Raw genomic sequence first — 11,853 nt, 5'->3', positions numbered from 1 at the left:
CCTTATTCTCAAGAATGTCCGAAAACGAACAAAATAAGTAACTAAATCTAGTGGCAATCCCATTACATTTGCAATTTCTGCTGCTAAATTTTTTACTGTTCCTTTACCAGTTTAAACCTTTTTCCCCATGATAACATTTGAACATTTTTTCCATAGTCTTGATTTGGTCAGAAAATTCTTTCTGCTAATTATTCTCGTCCATGAATTGTCTCCCATTGATACATATGACCCAAGATCTTGGTATTTAGGAAACTTATGGGCAATGAAACCAGGAAAATACTCTAGACCCCCTTTCGCTATTGCATCCTCCAGCTGTTCGTTGATAACTTCCCCTACACTTTCTGTAACATCATAATCTTTTTCTTCACCGTCACATTCATCCGGCAAACAAAATATCATCGCGGAGAAACTTAGCTCACGTTATGGCGATTCGTCGTCTTTATCTTGAGAGGAAGTTTCATTGCTAAGAAAAGAAAAGGTTCCAAATGTAAAGTTATCTACTTTTCTTTTGGTTTCTGTATTACATTTCGACCCCATGAGATAATTATCCTTCCTTAAAAGATGAGATCTAATGCGATATTTAACGGCAACTGAAGTTGGATGCTAACAGGGTCCCATTTGTCGCAGGCAACCAAAGAAATGTTCCAGTCCATCTTGATTCAGTCTGTATGTCAGTATATATGATATATTGAATTTATTTTTTACCATCTCTAACAATTTGGTCAAAGATTCGCATGAAATTGTCACTCCTTTTTGGAATGGGTAAAGACTTTTACTTCCAATTACCTTTATTGATTTTACTGTCTGTGTCATGCATTTGATAATTTTATTCTGATTTTCTAAGTCCAACCCATAGGCATTTCTGGACATCTATAAGTCATACGGAACTTGCTTCTTTGATACTGATAGACATAACAAAAGTAGCATTCACTTTCATCATTTACAATATCTACTCCACTTCAAAACAAAAGATATATAAATGCATTGCCATTTATTTGTCAAAATTAAGAATTGGATCGAGTGTTTATGCGTTTATTAAAAAAATACCGATATATTGTAAGTTTTCATATCTATAATCTAATACATATCGTTTACCAAAAATATATTTCAATTTTGAACCTTACCTTGTGATAGAGGTAATGATAATGTTGGAATTGATCCTTCCTTTAATCGTCGTTGGTTTTTTGGCATTGACTCTCCAAGCAATTCATATTTCAGGTTTCTTTCAAATGCATCAGGTTCAAAACGTAAACTACACATGATTGCATTATCAGGGCTGAAAGGGTTCTTCCTTTTACATGAATTTATCCACAGCTTTCTAGTTTCCACGTGCTTGGGAGACCTGTGAAGAGTTACTCCTTCATTTCTTTTATCTTTATTAGAAGAACACCCATATACAGCACAGTAACGAGGCATTTTAACCAATAGTAATTAATTCAAGCACTCTGCAAATGGGACTCAAGAAATAGTTAATTGGGAAGCGGAAGAGCTTCACACTGAATAATAACACCAGACTCCTTGTAAACTAACTGTAGGTACTGGAAAACAAAGGCTGGTAAATCAGAGCATGGTACGGTGTGACGTCATTAATCTCCGCATGGGTGGTCTGCGCAGTAGATGACAAATTTTGGGTCGCTGATGGGTAGACCTTGTATTCTATAGACCTTGGTTATACAAATGAAATAACCAAGGAAGACAGCATGAGTGATGAAGATAACACAGATGATGACATAGGACTTCTGGATGATGCAATGCTGGACATGAAGGATGATCAACACCACCAGAAACCCCTCCTTGATGGGTTTCATCAAGATATACAGCTAGATGTTAACCGAAGTAACATCACAAGTAGCATTCCTAATCCAGAGCTTCCAGAAAGCTTGCGGAATGTTTTGGAAAGCATAGCTGCCAGAGCATCGCCCATTGATGATCAGGCCCTTTACTCGACTACAGAAGGCACCGTCGATGGAAATTACTCACGGGAATCCTCCACTGAAGAAAACTATGAGGGGACTGAAACAAAACCAATTGAAGACTATTTTCTTTATATCGATGAGAGGAAAGAATATCTATCAGATAAAGAATTTGGTGTATTTTGCCTGCTGGTTGCTTTGCTTTCTGTTATTTATTTCATTTATGATTTTTTCTTCTAGGGAAATCACAAAGTCAAGCACAGTGTAAATTTAGCAGAAATCTAACTAATCATTCGGTACACAATTTTAAATAGTAACCAAGCTCTTTGCTCCCGGATAATATTGTATATTTAATATTTTTTATTGATAATAATGGTTTATGCTGTTTCTCATACTCAGTTACTGCCAATGGTATAAGCTTTGAAAATTGTACTTGGTCTTTATCAATTACTCTATATAATTTACCACAGAATGTAGTAATATTACAAATCTTATTGCCGTTTATTTACATAGTGTTTAAGTTACAGTATTCCTCTCCTGCAATAGGGAAAATAAAAGTTGAAGCTAGCCATTATAGAGATATTTACCATAGCTATGCAGAATGCAAGATTATGTTTATCCCAATCACTTGTCAATCTTTTAAATTTTCTCTATACAGAGAAACTGATATTACTCATATATTTCTGCATAAATCAAAATATTCATTATGTCTGTCAACTTACACTGATAATTATTTTTTTTCAAATGCAATGTAGTTGAAATAATAAATCTTAATGTAACTTTTCTATTTCTAACCCTCAAAAATAATTACCTTTGGTGTTATTGTAAAAATTTTCAAGGGAAAATCTATCGTACGAACTAGCATAACTTCATAAAATATGGGACTTTTTAAAATATCTGATTCACAGGTTAGTTCAAAGTAGTACGGTAAAGCTTTTGGGAGGTTATCACAATATACTTAACTGAACTTGTCTTAACCTTGCTGGTCCCAAAATGACAAATTCGTAGATAATTTGTATTTTTCCTAACTCTACAAACCTTAGCTATTTAATAGGGGTATTACTTTCGGCGTAGCTGAAATGACGAGCCATTAGAATTTTAACGAGAGTTTACTACCCCAACGCTAGTTAGTGGGGGTAAGGGAGGGTAGCTTGCTAACCCCGCCCAACCCCCTCTCACACACACCTGTGCTTGAGCTCACTTTGCTTAGAGGTAGGACTTCAAGGGGGATAGGGCTGGCGGGCAAGTTTGATTAAATAGCAAAGGTTTGTATAGTTAGGAAAAATACGAATTCTACGAATTTGTCATTTGTTCCGTAACTGACATACGAACCACGCGATTTAATAGGGGTGACTCACCCATTAGGAAGGGTGGAACGTCCCAGCCAGTACTGGCTTTTGGCTTTGCCCGGGGGGCTCATTATTTGAGTGTGTCAGCACTCAAAAATAAGGAGTCCCTGCACCTCGCTAGAACCTTGCTACGCAAGGACTGCGGCCTAGGCAAGCTGTGTGTGAAGGTATAATAAATTGTGACTCATGCGAGGAAGTTGACCTGTAGTCCTTTAGATGGAAACTTTGGGATAGGACTCTCCCAATACCACCTCGTCAGGGTATGGGGACGTGACAGTATTAGCTTAATACTAGGAACACAAGGAAACATGGTTTACCTGCAGTAGTTCGAGGTCAGCTGTGCAGAGAACCCAGGATTCTGCTTTCCCCAAGAGAGGGGAGGATGAAGAAAAGAATAACGGCCAGACAAACCTTTTCACTCATGCAGACTAAGACCGGGTAACAATGCCCTCAACCTTCTGCTACTTGTCCATTAAGGAGCCTGAGGTTTTAAACCAGCTGCTGTGCAGCCACTACAGGGCCGATAGAGAACGTATCGAGCCTCCTGTGGGTAACGACTTGCAGGTAGTGGGCTGTGAAGGTCGTCTGACGACATCCTGTACTCTAGGGCGACGTGACGGAGGAGGGTCAGGATTCAGGGACAGATGGATCACCCTGCGAATCCATGCCGAGATGGTATTCTTGATAACCCTCCTCTTAGTTCTCCCTGTGCTAACAAACAACGCTTGCACCTGAGGACGGACTGCAGCCATTCTTTTGAGATATAGCCTCAAGCTCCTTACTGGGCACAGTAGGAGATGGTCTGGGTCATCTGTTACAGAACGGAGACTTGAAATCTGTAAGGAGTCGAACCGAGGGTCCGCCACCTCCGGATTCTGAGTCTTAGCAATGAACTCAGGGACGAATTTGAACGTTACCTCCCCCCCATCCCCTTGAATGGGCGATGTCATATGAGAGACCATGAAGTTCACTGACTCGCTTGGCCGAAGCCAAAGCTAGTAGGAACACTGTCTTCCAAGTTAGGTGGCGATCTGAAGCCTGGCGTAATGGTTCATAGGGAGGTCTCTTAAGAGACCTGAGAACTCGAACCACGTTCCATGGAGGAGGTCTTACTTCCGACTGAGGACAGGTAAGATCATAACTTCGTATGAGTAGGGAAAGTTCCAGCGAAGAAAAAATGTCCATTCCTTTAAGCCTGAAGGTTAGACTTAAGGCTGAGCGATAGCCTTTCACCGCCGAGACTGAAGGCACATTTCTTCCCGCAAATACACGAGGAACTTCGCTATTGTTGGAATAGTGGCATCGAGTGGAGAGATACCCCTTCCACGACACCAACCACAGAAGACTTTCCACTTTGCCTGGTAGACAGATGCGGATGATTTTCGCAGATGTCCAGACATCCTGATCGCAATTTGTTGCAAAAATCCTCTCTCAGCGAGGAGATGCTGGATAGTCTCCAGGCGTGTAGTCGTAGCGAAGCTACGGCTTTGTGGAAGATGTTAGCATGTGGTTGTCTGAGTAGATCGTGACGCGGAGGGAGTTCTCTCGGAAGTTCCGTTAGGAGCTGCAGAAGGTCCGGAAACCATTCTGCGTGATGCCATAGTGGAGCTATGAGGGTCATTGAAAGATTGACCGATAATCTGGTCTTGTTGAGCACCCTCCTCATCAGACAGAATGGGGGGAAAGGCGTACACGTCGATGTTGTCTCACTGTTGTTGAAAGGCATCCTGCCAGAGCGCCCTGGGATCCGGGACTGGGGAGCAGTACAGCGGAAGCTTGAAATTCAAAGCTGTTGCAAACAGATCCACAGTCGGGGAACCCCACAAAGTCAGGACTTTGTTGGCTACTAGATGATCCAAAGACCACTCGGTACTCACTATCTGAGACTCTCTGCTCAGATTGTCGGCGAGCACATTCCTCTTGCCTGGGATGAAACGTGCCGATAGTGAAATCGAGTGGACTTTGGTCCATCTCAGTATCTCTACTGCAAGATGGGATAGCTGCTTCGAAAAGGTATCTCCTTGCTTGTTGATGTAAGCCACTACTGTGGTGTTGTCGCTCATCACCACCACAGAGTGACCTGCCAGGCATTGTTGGAACTGTTGAAGGGCCAAGAAAACGGCCTTCATCTCTAGATTTATATGGAGGCACTTTTCTGATTCTGACCACAGGCCTGAGGTCCTTTGGTGCAGAACGTGGGCCCCCCCTCGTTTCTTTGAGGCGTCCGAAAACAGCATCAAATCCAGGGGAGGACGAGAAGATCCACTCCTCTTCGTAGGTTTTTGTCTGTCACCCACCACTGGAGGTCCGTCCGTTCCGCAGGTCCCATAGGGATCATGACGTCCGGGGAATCGTAACCTTGATTCCACCGGGACTTGAGTCACCACTGGAGGGATCTCATCCTGGGGCGACCGTTGGGAACTAGAAGAGCCAAAGATGAGAGGTGACCGAGGAGACGTAACCACGATTGGGCTGGAAGCTCTTCTCGTCTGAGAAAAGGGCTTGCGACATTCCTCAGCCTTGCTATCCTGTCATCTGATGGGAAGACTTTGTGGAGATTGGTGTCTATAATCATGCCTAGGTATACCAGTCTTTGAGTGGGAAGCAGAGAAGACTTCTCGAGATTTACCATGATCCCCAGATCCTGGCAAAGTCCCAGAAGTTTGTCTCGGTGTTGAAGAAGGGATGACTCAGAGTCTGCTAGGATCAACCAGAGATAACGGAGGAGACGGATGCCGATCCTGTGTGCCCACGATGATATTAGGGTGAACACTCTGGCAAAAACCTGTGGTGCTGTGGAGAGACCGAAACACAGCACCTTGAACTGGTACTCCTTGTTGTCTAAACTGAATCTTAAGTACTTCCTTGAGGACGGATGGACTGGGATCTGGAAGTACGCATCCTTCAGATCCAGTGTACACATGAAGTCTTGTGGTCTCACTGCAAGTCTGACCGTGTCTGCGGTCTCCATGCTGAACGGAGTTTGTTTGACAAACTTCTTCAGAGCCGAGAGGTTGATGACTGGTCTCCAGCTTCCAGACGCCTTCTTTACAAGAAAGAGTCGACTGAAGAAGCCTAGGGACCCGTCGAGGACGCCCTTCTTCAATATGGTCTGGACTTCTGCCCAAAGGGCCTGCCCCCTTGCTGATCCCATGGCAAGGGAGCTCAATGACACTGGATTCGCCGTCAGGGGAGGTAGAGATGTTGTGAACGGGACGCGATATCCCTGACTGATTACGGAAATCGTCCAGGAATCGGCCCCGAGTTGCTGCCACCTGTCTGCGCAACTTTGTAGGCATCCCCCCACTGGTGGACATGCAGGGGGACTGCCAATCCTAGCGTTTGCGGCCTCGGCTGCTCCCTCTAGGATTTTTCCCTCCCCTGGAGGACTTTTTGCCTAGGGCTTAGACACCACTGTCTTCGCTGCCGTTGTCGGTTTCGTGGCCTTGGTAGGACGGGGCTGTCTTGGTGGGACTTCCTCCACCTCTCAGCAGCATGCTCCACGTCTTTAGGCTCAAACAGATTCGTTCCCTCCACGGAAGAATGTCTGAGCCTGCTTATCTCGGTGCTAGGGACCTTCTGATGGAACTTCTCAGCCACCGCATCCCGACATTTCAGGATGGTGTTTGCCCACAAGTTTGAGACTTGGTGGGCCAGAAACTCGATCGAGCGAGTGCCTGAGAGTAGAAAGGTCTCCATAGCTTTCCTGGTACGTTCTTTGGAGAAATCCTCCAAACGTATCAGGATACCTAAGGTCCCTAACCAGATATCCAGCCACGAAGTGGCCTGCATAGCACACTTCGCAACCTTCTCCTGAATAAGGATCTCAGTTGCCGAGAATGACACCTGCCGGTTGGAGAGTCTCTCAAGAGGGACTCCCCTGGTAAGCTCTTACAAAGAATGGTGAAGGGGAAGAGCTAAACAAGGCTCCTCTACGATCCCAAAGTACCTTCTCTGCTGTACGCGAGGAGGTGGGAGAAGCTTGTTGCCGGCACTGGATAGGATGGAGGAGGATAACTCAGAGAGCTGGACCGCGATCTTGTCCCTGGTACTCTTAACCCCCTAAGACCAGGGCAGAGCCGCACTGGCCTTAGAAGGTTTTAGAGTCCCAAATACTCGGTGCAAGACCGTGTCTTTGCCCTCTCGAGGGGGAATCTCTGGGTCAGCAAACCCATTGAGAGTCCTCATAAGGGTCAGAACCTGCCAAAATGCATGTTCTGACTCCTGTAGCTCTCCTCCGGATGTTGGACTAGCAGCGAAGTCTCCGGTCCCCAAAGGCTCTTCTTGGGGAGAATCGCGGACGTTCTCCGAGTGACTGGCTGGCTCTGTCCTAAGTCTTGTCGAAGATTTCGGTACTGTTTTAGAGTCCTTCGATTCCCTCCTGGGGAGGATGCAGGACTCCAACAACGACGGAGGTAGGCTCTTCTCCGCCCCTACCCTAGAAGACTTTCCAACGCGAGGTGGGGTTTCCCTCACTGGTGCGATGGGGGAATGTCTCACCTCACGTGACTCCCCTGAGGACAGGAAATCCTCGTCCGACAAGGAAGGAGAAAAAGTCTGGGGGGGGAGCCTGCCTCGAAGGCTTACGAGGAGACAGCTTAGTCCTCGGAGAAGTCACTGCGTCCAAAACTCCTCTTTTTTCTCTTCAGGGGGGTAGACGCAGCCAAGGATTTGTGGCCCAATTCAGAGAGAACAGGCTTGACAGCCTGTGTAACCGCTCTGATTAGTGCCCCAAACCACGGCTGCTGGCTGATAGCTGCGCTGTCAGACACTCCCTCTGGAGGGACAGAAATCGACCGATCCCTGGGAGGAGTTTTCATAGGGGGGTTCGCCTGAAAAGAAAAGGAAGAAGAAATGTCCCTGGACCTTTCTGGAACCTTCCCCTCCACCGGCGAGCGCGCTGTTCTGCACTTGCGGGGGGGAGGGGGGGAATGTGGCGATGGCGACCTTGCCGCGCGTTGTCCTGCAGCCTCACGTGCGGGAGGATATTGGCGATTGCGCGGGGTAGCGCGCTGGCGCACACGCGATGGGGAATACCCTGCGTCGCGGGCGGGAGACTGATGGTGCGCGTGCGCGGGGGGACTGCTGATGCGCGTACGCGAGCGCGAGGCGATTGCGAGGGCATGCGCGGGCGCGCGATGGCGCGTAGAAGCGTGCGCAGGAGACCCAGGAGAGTGCGCAGGAGACCCAGGAGAGTGCGCAAGAGGCTGATTGTGAGTTCGCGCGCGCGGGCGCTCAGGATCAGTATGAAGGGCCCGTGGGCGTGCAGGCGAGAGATCGCGCTCCCCAGAAGATGTCGTAGGGCGCGCGCGCAGTCGGAACCTGTGTTCGTTGGCACGCGCGCAGTCGGAACCTGTGTTCGTTGGCACGCGCGCAGTTGGAACCTGTGTTCGTTGGCGCGCCTCTTGTGGGCGCACATTAGGCTGGCGGTGTGTAGCTCCTGTAGGGGATGGGCGTGGGCGCGCAGGGCACGCGCACGAATCCTCATAAGCGCGTGTAGGTGAACGCGCACGGCTGCACGCAGGAGATAGCAGGCGGCGCATTGGCGAGCGCTGACGAGTAGGTGAAGTCTTAGACTTTCCTACCACCCCCAGATCCGAAGATCGTGGGCGCGCAGGAGATCGTTGGCACGTTGCAGAGCGCGGGCGCGCAGGAGATCGTTGGCACGTTGCAGAGCGCGGGCGCGCAAGAGAGCACTGGCGCATTGGCGAGCGCTGGCGCGCATGGTGTTGGCGCACAGTAGGTTGATGGCGCGCAGTGGCGCACTGGCGAGCAGGTGAGTGCTGGCGCGCAGGTGAGCGCTGACGCGCTATCTCAGAAACAGCAGGAGAGCGCTGACGCGCTATCTCAGAAACAGCAGGAGAGCGCTGACGCGCTATCTCAGGACCATCCTTGTGGGCAGGAGATCGTTGGCGCGCATGTTTAACATGGCGCGTAAGGGACGTGTGCGCGTGATGGCGCATACTCCCTTGTTGCCCCGAAGGGACCGGTGCCTGATTATGATAGACAGGATTTGTTGGCGCGTAAAGCGCATCAGCTGCCAGGAACGGCGACGGCAGGTCAGCAGGTCTGTCGGGTGGAAGGTCGACGTGTCCTTTCAAAGGACGACCTTCCACCAAAGGGGATCGCGAACTATCCGCAGAAAGGTCTAGGGTCGTAGCAGGAACAGCCGGTGATCGATGACGAGGCTCCTCTGCAGCGGACTGCAACGACAATGATGAACCGAAGAGGCGCCTCCTCACCGTCTTATATGGTGAAGGAAGGCCTCTCCGACGAAGAGGAAGGCAAGCCTTGCGACGTATACACTCTCTGGGGGCCATTGGATCAGCAAGCTGACCTTCAGCAGTCCTCCGAAGAGGAGTCTCTGTGAGTGAACTCCCCAGAGGGGGAGAATCACCGGCAGGAGAGACTGTAGGACTTAGTTTCTGCCTCGTAGGTTGAGCAGGAATGGGAGAAACTAAGCCTTCAGCAACTGCGGGATGAGAAGAGGCAGAGGTATTAGGAGATAACACATTGGATACCTCTGACACCACAACGTCGACAATAGACAGAGGATCAACCTCTGCCAAAGTCGGCGATTGCTTGACAGCGGCACCCAATCGCATGATGTCAAGAAGTGCTTCCTTGGAGGGCGAACACTCGAGCCCCAAGGAAGACCAAAGCTGAAACAGATTAAACAAATTAAAATCCTTCCCCGGGGGGAGAGGTGGAGCTGTCTCGCTAGGGGAGGCGACGCCATCTCTCGAACCCCGAGTTCGGGAAACTCGACCACGGTCTACGCTACCACTCGACGGTCTCTCGAAAGAGACCGATCGATCGGGAGGTTTGGGCAACGGAAGAAGAGTCCTTGGGATTTTCTCCTTTCAAAGAAAACTTCGAAGGAGAATTATCCCGACTGGACTTCTTCTTACGTCGCCGAGAAAACCTCTCCCACTAGGAGGTAGACCACTCCCTACACTCACCACACTTATTACCACTCTCACACTGTTGACCTCTACACTAAGGGGAAAGGGTGTGAGGGTCCGTCTCGACCGCCGACATGAATGTTCCACAGAGGCGGTTGGGTAATCCAGGACAGGTGCGCATATTCGCAGAGGCCAACTACACACTCAAACCTGTAGAAGAATAAGCAAAAAGACATTAATGGCTGTCAGAGAGAGGCGAGGGTGAGAGCGGACACGTCCGACTACCACCCGAGCCGAGAGCAAAGTGAGCTCAAGCACAGGTGTGTGTGAGGGGGGGGGTCGATGGAAATTACTCATGGGAATCCTCCACTGAAGAAAACTATGAGGGGACTGAAACAAAACCAATTGAAGACTATTTTCTCTATATCGATGAGAGCAAAGAATATCTATCAGATAAAGAATTTTATGTATTTTGCCTGCTGGTTGTTTTGCTTTCTGTTATAATTTATTTCATTTATGATTTTTTCTTCTAGGGAAATCACAAAGTCAAGCACAGTGTAAATTTAGCAGAAATCTAACTACAGTAATCACTCGGTACACAATCTTAAATAGTAACCAAGCTCTTTGCTCCCGGATAATATTGTATATTTAATATTTGTTATTGATAAAGATGGTTTTTTTATCATGCTGTTTCGCATACTCAGTTACTGCTAATGGTATAAGTTTTGAAAATTGTACTGTCTTTATCAATTTTTCTATATAATTTACCACAGAATGTAATAATATTACAAATCTTATTGCCGTTTATTTACATACTGTTTAAGTTACAGTATTCCTCTCTTGCAATAATGAAAATATCTTAAAGTTGAAGCTAGCCATTATAGAGATATTTACCATAGCTATGCAGAATGCAAGATTATGTTTATTCCAATCACTTGTCAATCTTTTAAATTTTCTCTTTACAGACAAATTGATATTACCCATATATTAGCCCCCTGTGGCTGCGGGGGCATATAAAAATTAGAATAGCGCCAACGTTATCCCTGCGTGTCGTAAGAGGCGACTAAAAGGGACGGGACGAGGGGGCTGGGAACCCCCTCTCCTGTAAAAAAATTCCTGCGAGACATCGACAAGGAGATGGAGCTGGGGGGAGAGTGACTGCTCCCCGCACTCTAGTTTTGGGGTGTTTAAATGTGCGTGGATGTAGTACGATAGAGAGTAAAAGATGTGAGATTGGAAGTATGTTTAGAAGTAGAAGGATGGATGTATTGGCCTTGTGTGAGACAAAGATGAAAGGAAAGGGTGAAGTGATGTTTGGTGAAATGTCTGGTAGAGTGTCTGGGATTGAAAGGGGAAGAGCGAGAGAGGGTGTGGCGTTATTGCTGAGTGAATGGATGACAGGTAAAGTAGTGGAATGGAAGGAGATATCATCTAGGTTAATGTGGGTAAGGGTTAGGTTGGGTAGGGAATGTTGGGCGTTTGTCAGTGCGTATGGGCCAGGTAGTGAGAAAAGTGAAGAAGATCGGAATGAGTTCTGGAATGATTTAACTAGGTGTGTAGAAGGACTGGGTAGAAGGAATTATGTAGTTGTTATGGGTGACTTAAATGCTAGAGTGGGCGCTGGAGAGGTAGAAGGTGTCATTGGTAAGTATGGCGTACCAGGTGAAAATGAGAGTGGTGAGAGAC

The 11,853-nt window shown here is 47.5% G+C and overlaps 1 protein-coding gene across 1 annotated transcript; it reads right to left on the bottom strand.

Moving 5' to 3' along the window:
* Positions 1-2,429: 2,429 nt before the first annotated feature.
* On the bottom strand, positions 2,430-11,151 carry LOC137639320 (serine/arginine repetitive matrix protein 2-like). Its single transcript, XM_068371603.1, has 4 exons — positions 11,148-11,151; positions 8,238-9,734; positions 7,517-7,776; positions 2,430-2,450 (listed from the first exon to the last, which is right to left on the bottom strand). Exons 1-4 carry the CDS (start codon positions 11,149-11,151, stop codon positions 2,430-2,432), a joined length of 1,782 nt encoding a protein of 593 aa, XP_068227704.1.
* Between the last annotated feature and the right edge of the window lie 702 nt (positions 11,152-11,853).

This window comes from Palaemon carinicauda, chromosome 1 (genome assembly GCF_036898095.1).
Source record: "Palaemon carinicauda isolate YSFRI2023 chromosome 1, ASM3689809v2, whole genome shotgun sequence".
Taxonomy (NCBI): Eukaryota; Metazoa; Arthropoda; class Malacostraca; order Decapoda; family Palaemonidae; genus Palaemon; species Palaemon carinicauda.
The sequence above is the reverse complement of the archived record's forward strand: the minus strand, read 5'-3'. Positions and strand labels throughout refer to the sequence as shown.

Bases quoted from the DNA above. Each gene is read 5' to 3' on its own strand.
- LOC137639320 (XM_068371603.1), bottom strand. The intron at 7,777-8,237 runs GTGAGGCTGCAG...TCCTGTCCTCAG, and splicing joins TCGCCAATATCCTCCCGCAC to GGGAGTCACGTGAGGTGAGA. The intron at 2,451-7,516 runs GCTAGTCCAACA...TCCCTATTGCAG, and splicing joins TGGGGACCGGAGACTTCGCT to GAGAGGAATACTGTAACTTA.